Genomic DNA, 21,049 nt, shown 5'->3' on the forward strand with positions numbered 1-21,049 from the left:
CCACATAATGACAAACATGTACAGTCTGTGGTCAGTTTCTTCCTGAAACAGATTTCAGGGCATTCTTGGTTGTCTACTCCTTCCTTTTTGTCTGACTTTGCTCAAGGGTGGTGGCTTGTGATGGGAACAGTTTGCATAGTATTTTCATTTAAAATTTCCTCATGTAAGTTGTCAAATGTAGATTGTTGTGGTTAATCTGTCTGACAATCTGTATGACAGAACCAGTGGTGCATAAGTATATGAAAGAATTGAAGACCCCTTGTTGGAAGTGTCCTTTGAAAAGAGACAACTGGGCACCTGCCATTATTAACAATGCTGAGATACAGCCACTGGGAGCGACCCAAGCTTACCAAGACTTCCCACATCAATGGGAACACCAAGGAGGTGGTTGATTGCTAGCTCTGGGTGTGGGTATCAAAAAGACTTTAAAACCACAGTTTCACTTGGCTATTCAACTTCAGACTCAGTAGCATTTGTCTGCATGTCTTTCAGTTGAACAAAGGGCTCTGTGTTTATCTTTAAAATGAATGGGTTCAGTGACCAGATCAGGTGGTTAGGGGTAATACTTGTTTCTCCTTGTCAAGAACCAGCTGCTTCAAGAGTTTGGTGGGTTCTCTTGATGACTTCAGTTGGCCGGCCTTCAACACTTACTCTCAGGAGTGTGAGTCAGTCTTTCGCAAGAGCCCTCTTTGCTGAGTTTTGCCTGTGGGTAGCGCTGCTTCCAGCACGGTCTACTATATGGAAAGTGACCTCAGCCGTCTTGGCAAAGCACCTTGTAAGGACAGTCCTGAAGAGAGTGGCTTTGCCATTAGCTGATGGTCCCCCTGTGGCCCGGGTGACATGGGGTTACTGGCCAGCCTGTGCTTTAGGTCATTTGTGAGATCTCTTAAGAATACAGCAGTGTCCTGAGCATCTTTCTGAATAGGAGACACTTCTTGGGCTTTTGGTCCTATTTTTAGTCAAACTTGGTGGGGGCCACAGCCCCTTTAATAGCACACAGGATGGAGCTGAAAACCCAGATGGCACTTCCTGCCCTGCCTCTGCCCCTTCTTGCCTTGGTGCCTGGCCCTCTGCATGGTGGTGCTGGTGGCTCAGAGATGAGTTTGAATCCCAGCTTTGCCACCTGCCAGCTGGGTGAGTTACTTCCTCTCTGGGCTGTGTTTTCCTCATCTATGGGAGTGGTGATAAGAGTCCCTACTTTGTAGGCTCACTGTGAAGATGGAATGAGAAGGGGTATGAAGGGCCTGGTAGAGACTGGGCAATTCCTGGATACTTACCATGTGGCAGCTTTTTGATGAGCTCTTTGGCTCATCATTACCTTCTTTTGCTTGACCTTCTCTTTGCTTCTTCTGGCCCCTCTGGGGTTTGGTTACCCTGGCTGTGGTGAGGGTGGTCATGGTGAGCTCCTCAGACTCTGCACTGCTCTCTCTTGGGCTGACCCAGCTTCCAACATCTTGTTTACTTTCTAGCATCTTTGAGTTTCTGGGCCCATGTGAATCTTTTGTATTCTCTCTCTCTTTTTTTTTTTTCCTCACTATGAAGCAATCTTGTCCTCTGCTTAAAGAGGACACTCTGTGAGGTGGAGGTGGAGGTGGGAGATAGATGAGCAGTGGATAGAAGGATAGTGTCAAGCTGAATGAAGGCTGCTGCCCTAATTGTAAACCTGTCTTTGCTTTCCAGGCTGTGTGTTTGAGGGTGTGCACTACCAAGAAGGGGAGGAATTTCAGCCAGAAGGAAACAAATGTACCAAGTGTTCCTGTGTTGTAAGTACTGCCCTGGATGTTCCAAGGGCATTCGTTCCTTATGGTTAATTGTGGCTGGAACTCATCAAGAGCAGCCCTGACTCTCTTTACAGTCTTTCCTCCTCTCCTTGCTGGTGTGGAACCAAGGGGAAAGCTCATCACTCTAAGGAAGGTTTTCAACCTTGGCACTATTAAGATTCTGGGATGGGTAGTTTTTTGTAGTGGGGGCTGTCCTGTGCATTGTGGGGTGTTTAGCAGTATCCCTGGCCTCTACCCATTAGATTCCAGTAGCACTTAGCCCCTCAGCTGTGACAACCAAAAATGTCTGCAGACATTGCTACATGTCCCATTGAGAACAAGATCACTCCTGGTTGAAAACCATTGATCTAAAGATGGGGGGAGAGAGGTTGATTTTCCTCCACCTGCCTTCTTTGGGAAGACGTGGATTCTCTGTTCTTTGGGGCAGAGAAGCTTCTTGCTGAGGCAGCTGTTGAGTTCTTTAGTGCAGTCAAATGGGAAGCAGGTGGGGATAAGAGCAGCTTGCCCTCAGTGAATTCCATGGTGTGAGAGAACCTGATCTGAGGGTTGGTCAGTTACACTGGCGGGAATGGACAGGAGGAAAAGGCCCCTAAACCGTGGATTCAGGGTGGCTAAGGGATTAGTGAGGCAAAGCTGTAGACTTTCCTTTCTAAGCATTGTTGACTTGTAATTCATATACTAAGGATATCTCCAAAGTGCTTAGGAATAAAAGAATTTAGTATGTGTTATAATTTTAAAGGGATCTTTTCTATTAATGTATTTTAAATTTGAAGTAAAATCATTGGTGGTGACGGTGGTACTGGTGATGATGGGGAATCTAGCCTTAACCAGCTGCTCCAAGTTATTTACAGTAGGGAGTTAGTATAGCCATATATTTTTTAAGCGTTTAATCTTTTGTAATAAAGAACATACAGTATGCAACTCAGAATATTAAAAAAATACATGGGGAACTCCAGCATCCTAATTTCACCAAAGCAGAATCATATGTGGATCATCATAAATCATAGCACTTGTCATTTCTCTACGTGTCTTTTCCAAAATCTTTCCCCCTTCCTACAGCACAGACAAGCACATCACAACCTAGAGAGTCCAGATTAGGGAGTATTGGTGATGGTCTCTGTATGGGAGAGAAACAGGAAATGAAGGAAAGGAAGGAAGGAGAAGGGGAAGGAGAGAGAGGAGATATATTTACATATATAATATGTAATATGAGGTATATAATACATACCATATTATAAGAATACTATATAAAAACACAAAAGCAATTTACTAATGAACATGAACATGAGTTTGCATATTCAGACTCAACTTTCATGTTTTTCCTCTCCAGCTAATTATGGTTAAATAGCTTTATGTTATTTTTTATGTAAATAATTTCTATTTGCCACTAAATACTGCCCATTTCTCAATTTTATTTCCTCCATATCGGTAGTGGTAAAGTTTTCTGATTTTTTTTTTTTATTAGTCTCATTCTTTTGGGTAGATTGAGGAGAAACAAGGCACATTTCAGTGGGAAATTTTAAATCTGCACCTGACTGAATTGTCTTTCCCATAAAGGTGTGCCAGGGTTAGGCAGTTGAGCCTCCCTGGGGAGGAAATTTAGAAGGCCCCAAGGAGAATGAAGGTTCCTGCAGTTTCTCCAATGACAGTCTTACACAGTTATGCAATGTTGGGAACTGAAAATGAGTTTAGAGATTATATGTACAGGGGTCACATACTCAAATGCACTCAAGGCATTCAGATTTCATGCGTTTTTAAGTATAATACATGCTGAACGAAACACACCTGAGGGCCAAGTTCAGGCCCCTGGAAGTCCTTCTTTCATTTTCTGTTGAAGAAATAAAAATCCAAGGATGTTATTACTTGCCCAAGCTTTCCTGCTCGATGAGTTCTCTCTAGACCTACATTCTATATCATTTGCTAAATCCCTGTATTCTGATTTCCAACATTCCTATATTCCTAATCCTATTCTTTCTGGTTCTCCATGTTGCAACCCTCAGCATGGAAAGGACAGCTAATGGCTTTGATTATGTTCCTGATGTCAGTCTTTAAGTTAATAGGACAAGTAGAAGAGAGGATGGAGCTCTCACTCGGGGCTAGGACATTTGTGAGTAGACTTGGGTATGGGGAGGGTCATAAGAGCAGTTTTTCTTTCCGTGAATACAAAAATTTGAGGTGTAAGCTTTTTTCTTTGCAGTGAGTTATTGGAATAACCTGGTTTGTAATATTCTTTCATTTTGCTATCTTTTGATGTAATACACTAAAAAACAAAAAAGATAAGGTTTTGGCAGCAAATGGCCTTATTTTGAGAGTGGTAACTGTGCAGATGTTTGCTTTAGATGGTAATATTGCAAATGTATCGCCTGGCCCTGGCACCGTGAGGCCTGGAGTCAGATGGTGCTGCCTGGCAGCGGTCTTGGAGGCTTTGGCGTGGAAGGTGTGGGAGGAGTGAGGTGCTGTCTTGCTGAGTGAGAGGGCAAAGCTGGACAAGGCTTTGGACAGGACCAGTGTGAGGCCAAATGCTCTGCTGAGGAGGTTACGGGGTGTGCTCTGTAGGCTGCAGGCTCCCCTGTAAGAAAAGAAGACTGTGTATAATAACCTGCTGTGCTTTGGTGAAAAGGAAAACAGTGCGACTTTGCGTAGAGAGATATAAACACATGTATGTGGTATTTGTGTGCATATATATTTGTATGCGTCTATGTCTATATGTAGGAGTGTATATATCCACACGCATATGTACAAATCTATATGAACATGCCTATAAATATAAATACAAACACACACATTTATGCGTCTAAGTTTGGATTCCCCCAGAAATAGACCCTGAGACAAGTATTTGCATGTAAGTAGTTTATGTGGGAGATGGAGAAGACTCTGGCAGAGAGTGTGGAGATGAGACGAGGCGGGGAGGCAGCCAGACGAGGCGGGGAGGCAGCCAGTCGAGGGTATGTCACCAGGGGAGTATCGTTGTGCGTGATCAGAGCTCACTCCTGCCGGGCAAACTCTGCAATCTTAGGATTCATACCTCAGAGTTTCCCACCCGAGGGGTGAGAGAGATGAGATATGTTTATACCAACTCCCGTCTACTCCCGGGGGTGTTGATTGGGAACCGTTTTGAGCCTGCCACTCAGGTGGCAAAGTGGCCTGGAGCAGCAAGAGGAAGAAACACAGGTGCTGGCAGTTGGAAGTCTGGTGTGTGCACTCAGGTGGTAAGGATGGGAGCATGTGGGCTGCAGCGACAGAGTTAGCTACAACACATATGTGTATGTATACGGGTACATATACATGCACACAAACATATATACATTGTATTTTGATATCTCTGAATATGTATGTATGTCTGTACATACACACACACACACACACACACACATATATGCATACGCACATCTTTGGAACACTAGACCACTAGCTTTTTCCTAAACCCATTACTCTTATGTTTCCAGTCCTCTGCTCATGCTGCTGCCCCTGCCAGGAATTCTTTTCTTTTCCTTCTTCACCTGGTAAATGCTTGACCTTCAAAGTCGGTTATCACCACCCCACTGCAACTCTCTGACTGCTCCACTCCCCCAGGCAGAAGCAGCAACCGTCTCCTCATTAGTCTTCCTGAGGCTCATGGCTCTCACTGGCTAGCTCACCTGCCATCCTTCTCTCACATGCACACATACAACATAGCATACACACACACACACACATATCCAGGTTAGCACCTGCCCCGTTGTAGCACGGTTACTGGTTTAGTTCCCGTTCTCTGTGTTAGACCGTGTCCTCCATCAGGGAGGGAGCCAGGTCTTCTTCTGCTCATCTTTCTGACCTCAGTGCTCAGCACTGTGGGTGCTGAGTGATGGTAGTACTCTTCTTCTTCTTTCATATTGCTGTCTTGTGATGTAGTACTCTAAAACCCAGCAACCTCTTCTCTTCCAAACTCTGACAATTCTGCCCCTTAGACCCAGCAAGCCCCTTCTTGCCTGGGAGAATAGCTATTGTTAGATAGATATCCCATTCTCCTTAGATTACTGTTTGCCTTGGAGCACACCCTGTGGAGTCATGCACGTGTAAAGCGTCACTCGCATATATTACCCTTCTCTGATTGATGAATTGCCAACTCTCTGAGGTGTCCCCCACTCTCAAGTAAATATCATATATGCCATGTGGCTTGTATTTTACATCCAACCCTGCTAGTTACACTCTCCAAATTTGTGAAAATCTGTCTAGCCATGTTTTTCAATGTAGTGACAGAGGCAGACCACCAGAAAGACACTTCATCTTACTGAGATGGATTCCTTAGATAATGAAACAAATGCCTTACACATGATTTTACATCCTTGATTTAGGTTGGGACAGTATATATGGCATTCCAGACAGTTGAGAACATGCTAACCATTAAAGATATCTGGAGAGGATTTCACAACCCCTCACTCTTACCCATTCCAGAAGCAGAGCATCTAACATTTTTAGTTATGAATATCATTATGACTCACGTAGAAAATGCAGTGTTTTACTATCACTTGTTAAACTGTATCATCTCCGTTATTTAGAGAGCCAAGAGAATTGCTTCTCCACAGCCCCATTACTGATCAGGGGGGCGAAAACTTGAGTTCCTTTAGCTCTTGCATCGAGTTGTATGAGTCATGTAAGAGTGCATTCCTTATGGCAAGTGTTCAGTGTGAATAAGTCCTATATTCATCTTAAATTGGAAAGAAGATGATTCTTTCCTAAGACAGAAGCAAAGAATAGTTTATAAAGCCCACCGAGCACTGGTTAAAGCACACATCTGCTTCTCTTTCGTTTAAGCTGGAGTTTTTATTACCTGCCTAACTGCACAGCACACAGTTCGGTATGCCTTTGTTCAGTCAAATTTTCAAGGAGCAGGATGGTGGCAGTTGGCACAGACACTTCTGTAAAACCCAACGTCTTCAGGCTTGTAAGACTGAAGACCAGGGTGCCAATGAGAGATGTTTGTGTTCTCTTTTACCAAACTATTTTAAGAACCCTATGGGCTCAGCATTCTTGGTTATTGCTTACTGAAGGGAGTAAAGCCCACAGAGTTGTAGGACACTCTTAAAAGAGTGGCAAGTCCTCAGTCTGCAAAACCAGCCAAATTAACCCGCCAAGATCAATTACTTTTGCTGACAAAGGCGTATTAAGTTCAGAGGATTTTTACTAATAAACATGGGTTGTTAATGGGCTGTCTGTGATGAAGGAGCTGTGCTTTATTGGCTCTTAGAAGCCCTGAAGTCCATAAACACCTTTGCTCTCACTTACACTTTAGATATTGCAAAGTGCTGTCTCCCAGGGAAAACGAAACTCATAGGAAGGTTATTCAGAGAGAACAAAGGAAATGGAGATCTTCATGGTTCCCATTCCTCTCAGACTGAATTCCTTCAGATGATCTGCACAGCCTGGTGTGGTCTGACCTCTGCCAAGCTCTCTGGCCTCATCATCAGCCCTTCCTTGATCTTTCTGCTCTGGCCTCTGGGCAGATCCTCCGGATCCTCTCTATACCCTGTGGGCCTGACCAGCAGCACTGGCCTCACTTGAGAACTTGTTAGAAATGCAGAATCTTTGGGTCCTACCCCAGACCTACCTATTGAAATCTGCAGTTTAAGATCCCCAGAAGAGACATTAGCCGCATAAGTTTGAGGAGTACTGGTCTAATAGCTCATGGCTTTTACCTAGGCTGCTTTTTCTTTCTTCTCCTGCCTGTCTCCTCCCCATATCTAGTTAACACCCACTCATCCTGCACTTGGAAGCCCAAACATCCCTTCTTTAGGGTAGCTTGTTCTGATTCCCAAGACTAGATCAGGTCCTGTTGCTAAAACCTTCAGAGCAACCCATACTTTACTTCCCAAACATTTTTCATGATTTGTAATTAGATATTTTGTGATGATTTTATTTAACTCCATGAAGATAAAATGGTGACTTTGTACCTTTAGTGCCTGGTACATAATGGGCATTCATAATAATTGCTGAATTCATGAACAAATGAATGCTGACTTTGATCTTCTTTTCTTTCCCCTTTGCCTCTCTCTCCCCTCTGCTACTTTATTTCCCCTGCACATTTAGTCTTTACCAATTCAGCAGGGAATAGAGAGATGCACATCACAGTAGATGAGCTCAGAAAGGAAGATGGATTTATGCTCAGCTGCTGTAGCACTTATTATAAATTGCTTTGTGTGGAATGTGGATGACTTCTCTGGGGATGTCTTGTTTGAAAAATGTTCCCTAAGCCTCAAAGATTCCCACTACTCATGGCAGCAGGGAGATGCAGTGGCAGGAAGCACTCACCAATGATCAGGGTCACTTGCTGTGGCAGAGCTTTGAAAAGAGAGCATAATTCTCCACCCTCAGAGTTGACCTTGCCCTAAAGTCAGGGGGAGACGTGTGCGACCTCTCCCCGTTCTAGTGTTTCCGGCTTCGGATTGCATTTCCCTGTAATAAGAAGCAGTGGGATGTCTCATCATTTCTGTGGTCACACGATGCCACGGCATTCCAAGTTACATATTCCCAAACACTCCGCAGCTCATCTGACGTGGGGACTTGGGACCCTTAATGCCTGAATCCTCTCACGTGGCCTCCGCCTTCCTATGGTATTATGTGCAATTTGGCACATTTTAGTTGTAGGCTTCCATTATATCTTCCCTGTCCATGGGGAGAAATTTGGCTACATCTGGGCAATAAATTGGAGAATTGAGCAATTATCAAGTGAATTAGATCAATGTGGGCAGGTTATCTAAACTGTGTGGGCCAAAAACCTTCAGAGTAGTTTTCAAAACTAGTCTGAAATTTGGTGTAATTGCTGTACTATTCCATTTTGCAATGTGGGTGTGCCACCACCCCGAGGACAAAAAGGTCTTGGTTTTGAACAGTTAATTGGAAAAAAAAGTAAGGCTTTTCTTTAAGGGCTGGATAGCACTTGGCCACTAGGAGGGGCCTCCAACTTGCTTAGAAAAGTGGCTGGTGCTCTGCTTGTTTTTGGCCAGACAGTGAGGTTCTGAGTCTTGGTGTTTTATATTAGAATGAATCTGAGCAGTTGGGATCTATCTGTCACTGAAGGCATCTATTGGAAGGTCTATTGTAATGCCATTCTCTTTAGATTGAATCCATAAATGGCCAACTACTGTTATGGGGGTGTGGAATTCTTGCTTCTTGAAAATACTACCACAATGACCTGTTTGTAAGGCAAAGCTCAGTTTATTGCTTACCGTGGTCATTGATCATTTCCTTGACAGAGCCTGAAATGGCGTCTTAGAAGGAACATGGCAAAGGTAGGATTTTTATGAGGTTTTGGGAGGTCTGGTTTAAGGTGGTTTTTTCAATGTAAGGACTTGATTTAGATTGGACAAGTTTCATGATATGCTGGTTTAGAATTGGTGGAAACAATGAGGCAGGGGCTTCAAGGCTTGTCTTAGAACTCATGAGCCTAGTTGAATTATCTGTGTTACTAGTTGAGTACTTTCAGCAAGTTTCTGAAATCAACAGGAGGCTTAATTTTTTTGATGTTAAAAAGATTGGGAATAACTATTGTATATTTTAAATCCTATTCAGCCCTGCCTCATGTGTTTTCAGGCGAAATCCTGAATTTTTATTCTTATATATGTCTTTATTTTTTGTGGTTTCTAAGGTTCCTTGTGCTTGTTTCTTTGTATAACTTATAACTGAAGGATCCTGTAAAGTTATTTTTCTACACAGGGAGCCATCATCCTTAAAAATGAGCCCAATAAGGAAAATAGTTGGAAAGGAAATTTCTTGCATGACATTTGAGCATTTATAGGCAAACACACAGTTTGAAAAGAGATCAGCAAACTATTTATTTATAGAGGAATTATCGATAATAATAGCTACTTTTACTGAGTATATACTCTGTACCAGATACATATAGTGCTTTAATGTTAATTTTCAAAGTTTCCCTGCAACCTAGGAGGCATTAACATTCCATTTGTTTGTTGAAGAAACTGAGATTCTAAGAAGTTTAATAGCTTGCCTAATGTCAAAGAGCTAATAAGAACTTAAATCCTGAATTACCTGTTTATAAAGCCACGTCATTTCTCTCCCATCTACCGTCCCTCTCCCCACCAGCCAGTGTAATTTTGAGATATGATGTGTGATGGTTTGTAGACATTTGAAAGTGGGAATGCCATTTGAATCTATGGAGTGAAGAGCAGCCAGACATCTCCAGGGAGAATTAATGGTGATGTGAGCATCTACAAAGAATCTCAATCTTGGTGCAAGAGATATTAACACAATAAAAATGTAAATTACACTTCCTCTCTCTGAAGTTCAGAAGTCTAAGGAAGTTTAAACTCATACCAGATTTCAGCCTTGGGCATTCAGCCTAAGTATATGTCACCTTGATGCCAGAGTACATGAAGAACATGTATCTGTTACCCTCACATCAGTTGGAGAATGAAGACACTATGATCTATAATGTTTCCTTGCCAAGAAATTATGAATACACAAAATAAATGTGATAGTTGCTGGAACAGAGCCATCCTCATTGCCTCGGCTTCTGAAGACAGATAGAAATAAATGTTTATCTGATGGGGTCCATCTATTCCTTGTAATAGTCACTGATGGAGTTTAAGCATCAGTTTTGGATAGCCCTCCTTGGAGATTATATAGAGGAGTTCGGTTTTCCTAGACACAAGTTTCAGTGGTTCTGTGAATGTAAATTCATCCTCCTGGTAGAATGAGGGAGCAATTGTATAACTGCTTTTGAGCAGTTGCTCTCTTCTATCTGTCTAAGAAGCAGATGCATTTACATATTTGAGTGAAGTTTGGAATAGATATTGAGAGTTGGTAGAAAAATGAACTCAAGTGATTAAATCTCATCCCATTGTATCCCTGCAATGATCATTCCTTTTATTTTGTTTTCTCTTGCTTTCATTTCTCTTTAAGGTCTGTCTCACGTTGAGTCCCTTTCATCTCTTAAAAATCCCAGGAAAGACACTGATTTTACTAAACACTGAAGAATTTTCCAACTATTTATCCATTCCTCCTTCCATCTTTCTATCCATCACTTACTTGTCTCTATAGCCAGCCAGTCATTTATTAATTTAACAACAATTGAGTGTCTGCTATGTGTTGGACACTGTATTAGGCACTGAGCACTCAAAGATGAAGGGGATTTCGCTTTTTCTCTCCAAACAACTACAATCTATTGACTTGGGTATATTTATTAAAAATAAACCCCAAATCAAACCATTTTGCGACATTTTTGTGTGTGTCAAGTATAAGATAATATTATATAACATGTGCCAACTATAAGATACATGATAATTGTAGAAAGTCCAGATGTATTGAAAAATGGAAATAATTGTACAACTCAAAGATAACCACTGTTAATATGATTTAATATATTTCCTTCCAACATTTTTTTCTCCGTATTTACATATAGTTATAACTAGATAGGATTACATTCTGTACGCAGTTTTGCATCCTGGTTATTTTCCTTTGATATTATGTTGTGACCATATCTCTATTTCATTAAAAAGTCATTAAAATATTTTTAATAGCTACATAATATTCCATCAGTATCCTATGATTTATTTAATCATTTTTCTGGTATTAACAAATTGACATTGTTTTCAGTTTTCACTGTTATGAATGATGCAACAAACATCTTTGAAAATTGATCTTTCCTTGTTTCTCTGATTATTTCCTTAGGCCGAACTCATAGACGTATAATTAGTGGATTAAGGACACAAACATTTTAAGCTGTGTGTGTGCGTGTGTGTGTGTGTGTTGCTAAAATACCTCAGATAAGTGATGTCCTAATTTCCACTCCAATCAGTAGTACATAGATGTATATTTTCCTGCACCAAAACTATTTTTCCATTTGAGAATCTTATTTTCATTGGCATTGACTCCTGAAATCGAACATTTTTCATTTGTTTATTAATCAATTGTGTTTCTTCTGTAAATTGTCTGTTTTTATTTCTCTTTTTTCTATTGAGTGGTTAAAGTTCTATTGAAGTTTATGTATGCACAAAGGATATTAATCTTCTAGTTATGGTCTGGTGTATTTTTAAAAACAGTGAAAAAAATGCCATGTGTGCAGTTCAACCTTAGTGTGTATATTACATGTTGGATTACGGCAGAGTTTGCTGAAATCTCGTGTCGTCTTCCAATCTCTTCTCCTCAAATCTTGATCCAACTATATTAACAAAGAGAAAGTTGAGTCAACATTGTCAACTCCCAAATATAATTAGTCCAAGACTTTTTTTTTTTCTTTGTGAGGAAGATCAGCCCCGAGCTAACATCCGATGCCAATCCTCCTCTTTTTGCTGAGGAAAGTTGGCTCTAAGCTAACAGCCGTGCCCATCTTCCTCCACGTTATATGGGACACCGCCACAGCATGGCTTTGACAAGCGGTGCGTTGGTGCGCGCCCGGGATCCGAAACCTGCAAACCCCAGGCCACCGAAGCGAAGTGCGTGCACTTAACCATGTGGGCCACCAAGCCGGCCCCCAAGACTTTTTTTTTTTAAATTATTTTATTGAGGTCATATTGGCTTATAACATTGTGTAAATTTCAGGTGTACATTATTATATATGAATTTCTGTATAGACTGCATTGTGTTCACCACCAATAGTCTAGTTTTTATGCATCACCATGCTTATGTGCCCCTTTACCCCTTTTACCCTCCCCCCACCTCTTCCCCTCTGGTAACCACTAATCTGTTCTTATCCATGTATTTGTTTATCTTTCACATATGAGTGAAATCATATGGTGTTTCAAGACTTTTCTTTATTTAAGCTCTTCTCTTTCCATCTCTGATTCCTTCATTTTGAGATAGTGACCTTCTGTCCCTGCTCCCATACTAAAATGAAATTATCCTTTGAGTTTCTACAATGCCCCTTCCCTTTCCCGTGGCTCTGCAGCCTTCCATTTCTCTCTGTCTTCCCCCAGGCTTCTCTTTCTCTCTTGGTTCACAATGAGAAGTGTCCCTCCTGCTTTCCAGGCCTCATTTCCCATTGGGCTCTTGCTCCCATCCTTTCCTACCTCTCCTCCTTCTGTGTTTTAGATTTTAAGTGTCTTGTAGACAGGCATGATGTACCTCACACCTTTAAGTACAGTGTCTTGCGCATAGGAAACAGTAAATATTTGACTAAATGCCAGGTCTTCCACTTTCTGATTTGAGTGTCCATGTTCCTGGAAATGAGTTATATGATCTAGAACTTTCTACCTTCCTACTTGGGTCTTCCATCCAATCTTGAAGGCAATAAGGTAAATATTCACTTTTTTTTTTCAATGAGCATGGTGACATAAAAGATTTATAATAAATCTCTAGGGGAGGAGAATCCAGTCTAAAGCATTTTTAAAAACTGATGAGGCGACTTCAGAGTAGCTGTGTGCAGAGGATGGGGTGAGGGGTGGGGTGAGCTCTGACTCCTCACAGCCTCATGGGATGGCACCGTATCTTTCTGTGGTGTGGGAGGAAGAGAAAAGAAATATGCGTTAATGAAAGTAAAAAGAAATATCCTATTTTGTCAGCAAAATAGAATAAAATAAGTATTGCATTACTTTAGAATATTTCCAGAACTTTTTGGTCTTTTTCTCCATTATTACCTGGAGAACTTAAATTTTTTCATTTAAATTGGTACCTCTGGGTCTGCTCCTCTCTTTGTTTCCTTGTTTCTGCTTCATGGCTCCCCCACCCTCCCTTTGCTCTTCTATCCCTTCTCCTTTCCCTCCTGCTTCCATTTTCCTTGTCATTTCCAGTCCTCCTTAAGATGTTCTTCTTTGATTCTCATGAGTATCTCGGCACACTAGCCTGTTTTAGTAAAGTAGCACAATTCATTTTCATTGCTATCTTGGTCTCTCCTCGAATAACTATCCCAGAGTTCTGTACACACTAGATATTCAGGAAATATCTTTTGAATGAATTGATTACACATTTTGGCACCTTTGAAATGTCATTCAAATGTTTAATTTGGAGGGTAGCAGTGCTTTTGTGGTCCCGTGAATGGCTTCAAATACCACCATTTCTTTTGAGTGGAATTTTAAATGGTACCACTTGTTAGTATAAGCAGGAATGTATTTAGATCGCAGGGAGCCATGGTCCTCCCAAAGACTGGGGGATACCGAACCACAAACACAAGAGATTATTTCTCCTGCACACATCCAACACTCTCTTCTAAAGCCCATCTCTGAGCCTACACTGAGTCATAGCGGTGAATCATCCCTTCTGAACCCACCTAAGTTCTCTCACTGTGGCTTAGCAGAGCCAGCTTGAAATATTGAGCAGACTTTGCCATTTGGAAAGGGGACAAGCCTCTAGGATCTGGGTGAACCTTCTGTGTAAGGAACACCATGAAATGTATAAACAACCCGGAGTTATATCCAGGGTCAAACACATCTATCTCCTAATTCTGCACACTACTTTTTTGCTCTAGTGCTTCTCTTCAGTTCTCTATGATACACATAACAGAATCAGACAATGTGATTATGATTAACAATATTATGTCCCAGATGTCCTATGTGAGGACTTTTTAAACCTTTGAATATTGCTGGAGTTAAAAGAAAAAACTGATATATTAATAATGAATAAAAAGAAAGGCCACAGTTTGTCCATGACATTCTCTTTAGTAGGAGGGAAAATAGGTATCTGTTTCATTTTTGGCCTGAGTATACATAAATTTGTAATGTAGTGAAACATCAATAAAAGTAGTGACTCCTTACAAAGGAGTATCCTTTGGTCATATTTTAAGAACTAAAATTCAATAGTAGAAAATTTACTTTTTACTTTCGTAATGAATATGAAAAATTACTCTTACCACATCATCTGTACTGATGCATATCTTAATCTTTTTCATGCTTTAATTTGACAAAATAAGCTTGTAATCTACTTTCACAGCTTTGTTTCACATTTGTGTTGACTTTTGGGTTCTTTTCCCTCACCAATCTGAGTTTATGGATGTGATTGGTAGATGACAGGAGTCACTGTTCTTGACATTGGTGGAAAATGTGTTTCTTTTCAGTTTCAAGTTCAAGAAAAGGAGAGGGAGGGGACTCTTGAGAATTTTTGGTTTTGTTATTAGGTTTTCAGCATCCATAATATTCATAAACAATGGACACAGCTGTCTTTAATAACTAAGCCCACTAACTGAAAGAACAGAACACGCGCCAGAAAAACATCAGACTGTGAGAGGATTTTTTCCAACATAAAAATTTTCATATATTGAAGTAAGATTTCATTTATAACCAAACTGGATGTTTACCCTAAACTTCGGTCATTAAGTAAAATCATTTGACCAAGCACTAGGAAAAGTGCAATGAAGTTTTTGGTATTTTTAAAAGTTTTGCCTTTGCTACTAGATTGTTCTGAATGGTTTTAGACATGCAGATGTGTTCTGGATCCCTTACGGGGCATTGTTGTGGGCAAGAGGTCACTGGCCTGGGAGTGAGGAGACCTGGGGTCCTGCTTCTGTCACTGGCCAGTTATGTGACCTGGAACCTTCCCATTAACCTCTCTGAGACTCAGTTTCCTCATAAGTAAAATGAGGGCTTCTTAGAGACTTTCTAGTATCTATAATTCTATAGTTCCCCAACTCAGAAAAGGCCTTTATTTTCCCAGGAAGCAAATTATTTGACTGGTATCTAAATACTAGTTATAGAAATTATTTTTTTCTAATATAATAATAGGTCATCACTACATTTTTAAATTTATAAAACTCAGGCCTGGGTTGGGGTAGCCACGACCACAGTATTGATGGAGTCAGGGGCCAGCAGGTGAGTTCTGTATGCTCCACCTGGGATCGGGCAATGGGCCCTGGTGGGAGGGCATGGTCTTTGGAGTCAGTGGACAGGGATTTAATTCAGCTCTGCCCCTCGAGCAAATGAATACACCTCTGAGCCTCACTTTCTTCGTTCATAAAATAGGGAACTACTTCTTGGCAAAAAATACCCAGGAAACTTATGTTTTCTTCCTCCATCTCTGATATGGTTGCTGTAGCAAACAGGACTTACAAAGATATTTCATGCATGAAGAGTGTTATGGAAAATACGAAGGATAAGGATCCCTTGCTTCTTGTTGTAGAAATGAAATAGAAGATTTCAGAGAAACTCAGGGCTTTGAAGCCAAAAACACCCCCACTCCTATTTTTTTCTTTTTTAAATAAAAGAATTCCCAGATGGTTGTGAGGATTTCATGGGATGATACATACAAAGTGCCCTGCCTTATAATCAGCACTTAGTGGATTCCTGCCCGTTCCTGCAGGGCTGAATAATTTTTAGTTACAGTCCTTTCAATGGTAACCTGTTTGAATTTAGGACATTCATTTGTGTCTCAAACCTAAATATTTTAAACCAGAGTTTCCTGGATTGGTTTTCTGAGGAGAAACCTACCAGACAGCTTCTTGGTGTCTGATTGTTGCCCTTCCTGCAGAAGGCTGCAGGGAGAAGCTGCCTCTTTGCCTTCAAATGCCGGTGCCTTTCTTTTGCTTATAGGGAGTTCATATTCTGCAATCTGAGTCATTCTTTCTCTTCACTTAAGGAGCTGCTACCCTTTATCTAGTGCTTATTTATGATGGGAAGGTCGAAGCACCCTTCCAGCAACATTCTAACCCTGCTCTGTCCAATGGAAATATAATGGGAGCCATATGTGCAATTTTTAATATTCTAGTAGTCACATTAAAAGAAGAAAGGAAGAAACAAGTGAAATGAATTTTAATAATGCACTATATTTAACCCGTTGTACCCAAAATATTATCATTTCAATATATGAGCATTATAAAAATACAAATGGGACATTTTACATTCTTTTTTCTTTTTTCCTACATGGTGTGTATTCAACTTCCCATGTGTATTTCACAGTCACAGCCCTTCTTATTTCAGACTAGCCACCTTTAAAGTACAGTAGGCTCCCCTTATTTGTGGTTTCGCTTTCCGTGGTTCAGTTACCCGCAGTCAACAGTGGTCTGGAAGCAGATGATCCTTCTGACGTATCGTCAGAAGGTCAATAGTAGCCTCATGCTCCATCATGAGGTCCACGTCATTCACCTCACTTCATCTCATCACGTAGGCATTGTATTATCTCACATCATCACAAGAAGAAGGGCGAGTACAGTAGAATAAGATATATTGAGATAGTGACAGAGAGAGACCACATTCACATAACTTTTATTATAGTATATTGTTATAGTTGTTCTATTGTATTATTAGTTATTGCTGTTAATCTCTTCCTATGCCTATTTTATAAATTAAACTTTATCAAAGGTATGTATGTATAGGAAAAAACATAGTATATATAAGGTTGGTATCCCTGGTTTTAGGCATCCCCTAGGGGTCCTGGAACATGTCTCCCGTGGATAAGGGGGGACTACTGAACTCAATAGCACGTGTGGCTAGTGGCTACCACATTGCACAGCACAGGTATAGCCAGCTGAAAGGTGAAGAGGGAGCAGCTCCCACATTCACACGCACCAGGACGTTCCCTCCCGCCTAGTACTATCACATGCCATATTGATATTCTGTCTGTGGTCTGCCTGGCTGATATTGTGCCAAGAAATCAGGATGAAAGTGAAAATGGAAGTTAGTTAGTTACCAGCCAGAATGATCCTTTCTAAGGGTTTGCTTCCCTCTGCTCCGAATCCTCCAGTGGCATCCCTTCTTTTTCAGAGTTAAAACCAAAGCTCCACCCCCAGCCTTAGCTTCCAAGACTCCCCCTCACACAACACACACTGGGCTCCTTGCGATTCCTCGAACGTGCCGGGCACATTCTCGCCTCAGGTCCTTTGTATTTGTAGAACCAACCTTCTGCCTGGAACGTTCTTCCCTAGATGCCCAGGTCTGGCTCTTTCATCTCCTCCAAGGATTTGCTCAAACGTCACCTTCTCAGTGAGGTCTTTCCCACCAATACTATCTAAAATGGGGACCCTACTTTGCTACCAACTCCCTCTGCCACCTGACGATCCTTATCAAACAGACCTTGTTTATTTTTTCCTGTAGTTTTTTAATCGCCGTCTGATAGACTTGTTTTTATCTCTATATTTCTCTTTTCCCCCTGCCCTGGTAGAATATAAACTCTGTTAGTGAGGGGACATTGTTTTGTTCATTCCCACTGCTTAAAATGGAGCTTAGCACATAGTAGGCATTCAACAAATATTTGCTGAATGGATGAATGAATGAACAATACCAAGCCGTTGATATTTCTAAGAATGCAGAATTCCAATCATAGATTTACCAATGGTTGATTAACATTTGTGAAAGTCCTGACTACTACCCTGCCCAAGATAAATGGAATTATCTTGCTTAATTTGCTTCCTTAAAAATTTAGCAGGTCCTGAGCATTGGAACTATGATAACGATAATGGACTTGCAATAGCAAGTCCATGCATTAGCTTTTTTCTGGTGTGGAAGGCCCACTAATGGACTCTTATGCTCTTGTCCAGGTCAGCTAGACCCCAGTGGGAGTCTGGCCAGTGCCCTCAAACACAGGCACTGCTCACTTTTAAATAGTGACTTGTTAGAATGTTAGAGCAGATTCAAATTCGTGAGTTCTTGAATACTTTCCCTTCTTTGGAAGTAGATACTTAGGAATTCTCAAAATTTAGGAACTCTTAACTTGAATATTTAATGGGGGCAGGTTGGATTACCTCCTCTATCTTTACAAATCCACAAACCCTTCAAACAAACCTCTCCAGTTCCATTTTAGCAGAGTTCTTGAGAACGTTGTGAACATGTGCACAGGTCAAGGCTGAATGGTGAGAGGGGTTGTTGTTGTTGGCTGGGTCCATGTGGGGAGCAGCGCTAACCATGGGCTTGTGCAGCCAGACAGTGTGATGTGATCTTCCGGCTGCCGTGGGCCTGGCAGACGCCAGAGTCTGGTGCAGCAGCTGCCCAGCTCTTCACAGGAAAGGCCAGTCTAATTTAGAAGCCAAACAACTTTCTTTTGTCTAGCTTGTTTTTTTCTTCAAGAAGGTGAAGTTTCGAAAGCTTCAGCAGGAGGAAAGTCTCTGGTGTCAGAGGGGCTCTCTCAGGATTTTGTGACTTGTAATATGAAGTTAGCAAGGAGCTCTCAACATCTTTCTCCTCCCTCTCTGCCTGCTCTCAGTCCCTGAACATAAAATTGGCCATGATCGTAAATGTGTTTCACACTAAGTCATTCTTTCTAGCAGTGGAGTGGGCTGGTACCCTTCTCTTACACGTTCCCAGAGAGGAAATCAAACCTTTGTCAACAGCTTAAGAGTCAAAACTCAAGATGGAATTTTCTAGGTGATGAGCCTGTTTTGACTACCCTTTACCTGCCTGGGCACCGGGAACACAATGGGTTTCATGTGCTGAGAACATGCCATTTGGCGGATGAGAACTTTGAATTCTAAGTCAAGAAGAACTTGTGGCTAGTTTAAAGTTTGGTAAGATAGTTTTGGATTAAACCCAACAACCTCGAACTTTGAAAAGATATTTCTTTTCCCCATAAAAAGGAATCAAACATAGGAAGGTTTGTTCTTGAACTTTATTTTTATTATGTAATAATTTTTGTACTTTCAAATTTTAGTTAGTGTGAGAAAGGCTTTACCGTACGAGTTCGAGCATTTGCAAAAGATACGGTTTGACAACAACTTTTGAATTCGTTCAGAGAAAGGATATTTTGCCTGAAATCAGTTTCCCCTTTCTCTCAAAGACCCTTTCCTTCTGGGACCTTCAGTTCAGATCTTATAACCTATATGAGAAGACTATACCCAGTCTCTTGGCTGCTCAGTTCCTGACCTTCCCACAATCCTCATTGGACGAGGCCAAACAAGTTTTAAAGGCTGATGGTGAACTGTGCATAACCCTGGGGCTTAGGGGTGATGAAAAGACATGATGGGAGGAGGGAGGCCATAGAGAACCCATTTTATCTTCCAGTCTTTTTTTTTTTTTTTTTTTTTTTACTTTCTCTCTATTTCCTTCTTCTAAATACCTCTTGGGTTTCTCCCATTTCCTCAGAACCTCAAAGGTAACTGTGGTTGGAAGTGAGTTGGAGACCTCTGCAAACCCTCTAGTGGAGGTTGTCATATCCAGAGCTTCATGGTCAAGATCTGCAAGAGTTTTGTATTGGTCTGTCACAATTTGGGTAATAACTGTGTTTATTTTTCTGATCTACTAAGTAGCCCATTTATAATCCCTTTCTGTAACAAACCTATGAATCCCCTAATACTCACATGTTGAACGCCCAAGTGGGAGAAGAGAAGGTGGAAAGGAGGTTTAGGGACAGCTTGACTAAATTGTATTTGAAAAGGAGCTATGTGGTTCAAACATTCCAAGTTCCAAGTGTCCTAGTGACTCTGGCACATTCCGGTGTGGGAGGTGAAACCATTCCTTCATTCATTCATTCACTCACTCAATCATGTATTAACAATTTTTTACTGTGGACCCATTAGAATTGAGGGCCTGGCTCTGTTCCCAAGTGCTTGGAGTACAACAATGAACTAGAAAGATAAAAATGTCCATCCTCATGGGGCTTACATTACAGCGGGGGAGGTAGGCAAAAACCAAGAGAAATAAGTGAAATATATGTATGTCAAAGAGTGTAAAGCACTAAGGAGAAAAACAAAGCAGATAAGGGAGAGCAAAATTCTTGGGGATGAAGTGGACAGTGATTTTAAATAATGGAATCGGGAAAGGGTTTTGCTTCCCTGGTGTGTCTGGGAGCATTGGACCCCAAACTCTACTGTGTTTGCAACTAATAGACACTCACATATCTGTTAAATGAAAAGAGGAATTGATAATTAAGAAATCCCCAGAGATTTGTTGACCAAATAATGAATTTTAGTGCATATAAATGTATGGATTTCACATTGCTTATCCATTTCTGAACCGAAAGCTGACTCTTTGAGTTATGGCCATTTTAGGGCCTGGTGTTCTGTGAGTAAATGAACTTTGGGTGAACATACTTTTGATATTTTCCCTTCAAGAAATGTTTGCACAAAAATGGAGAAATAGCACCACCATTCTAAGGAAACAAACCTGCCATCTTAAGTAATGGTTGAAACATTACCTATGTAGCGCTCCAACCAAAAGTGTTTAACCTGAATTTTGTCATGAGGAAACAATCAGACAAATCCAAATTCAGTTCTGGCCCAGATTCTTAAAAAATGTCAGTATTGTGAAGGAAAAGAGAAATTTGGGCAACCGCTCTGGATTAGAGTAGATGAAAGAGACATGACAACTAAATGCAGCACATGATCATGGACTGGATTCTGGATTGAAAAAAATACTGCAAAAGACATTATTAGGGAATTTGGAGACATTTGAAGATACACCGTATATTAGATAATAGTACTG

At 41.0% G+C, this 21,049-nt stretch overlaps 1 protein-coding gene across 2 annotated transcripts in view; it reads left to right on the top strand.

Moving 5' to 3' along the window:
• BMPER (BMP binding endothelial regulator) overlaps window positions 1–21,049 on the top strand; it is a 230,473-nt gene that overhangs the window by 63,500 nt on the left and 145,924 nt on the right. For both annotated transcript variants that reach the window (XM_004418836.3, XM_087435327.1), the window contains exon 6: window positions 1,681–1,763. In XM_004418836.3, coding sequence (XP_004418893.1) covers window positions 1,681–1,763 — 83 coding nt within the window. The remainder of the gene's footprint in view (window positions 1–1,680; window positions 1,764–21,049) is intronic.

This window comes from Ceratotherium simum, chromosome 1 (assembly GCF_057802395.1).
Source record: "Ceratotherium simum simum isolate JZ-2026a chromosome 1, ASM5780239v1, whole genome shotgun sequence".
Classification (NCBI taxonomy): domain Eukaryota; kingdom Metazoa; phylum Chordata; class Mammalia; order Perissodactyla; family Rhinocerotidae; genus Ceratotherium; species Ceratotherium simum.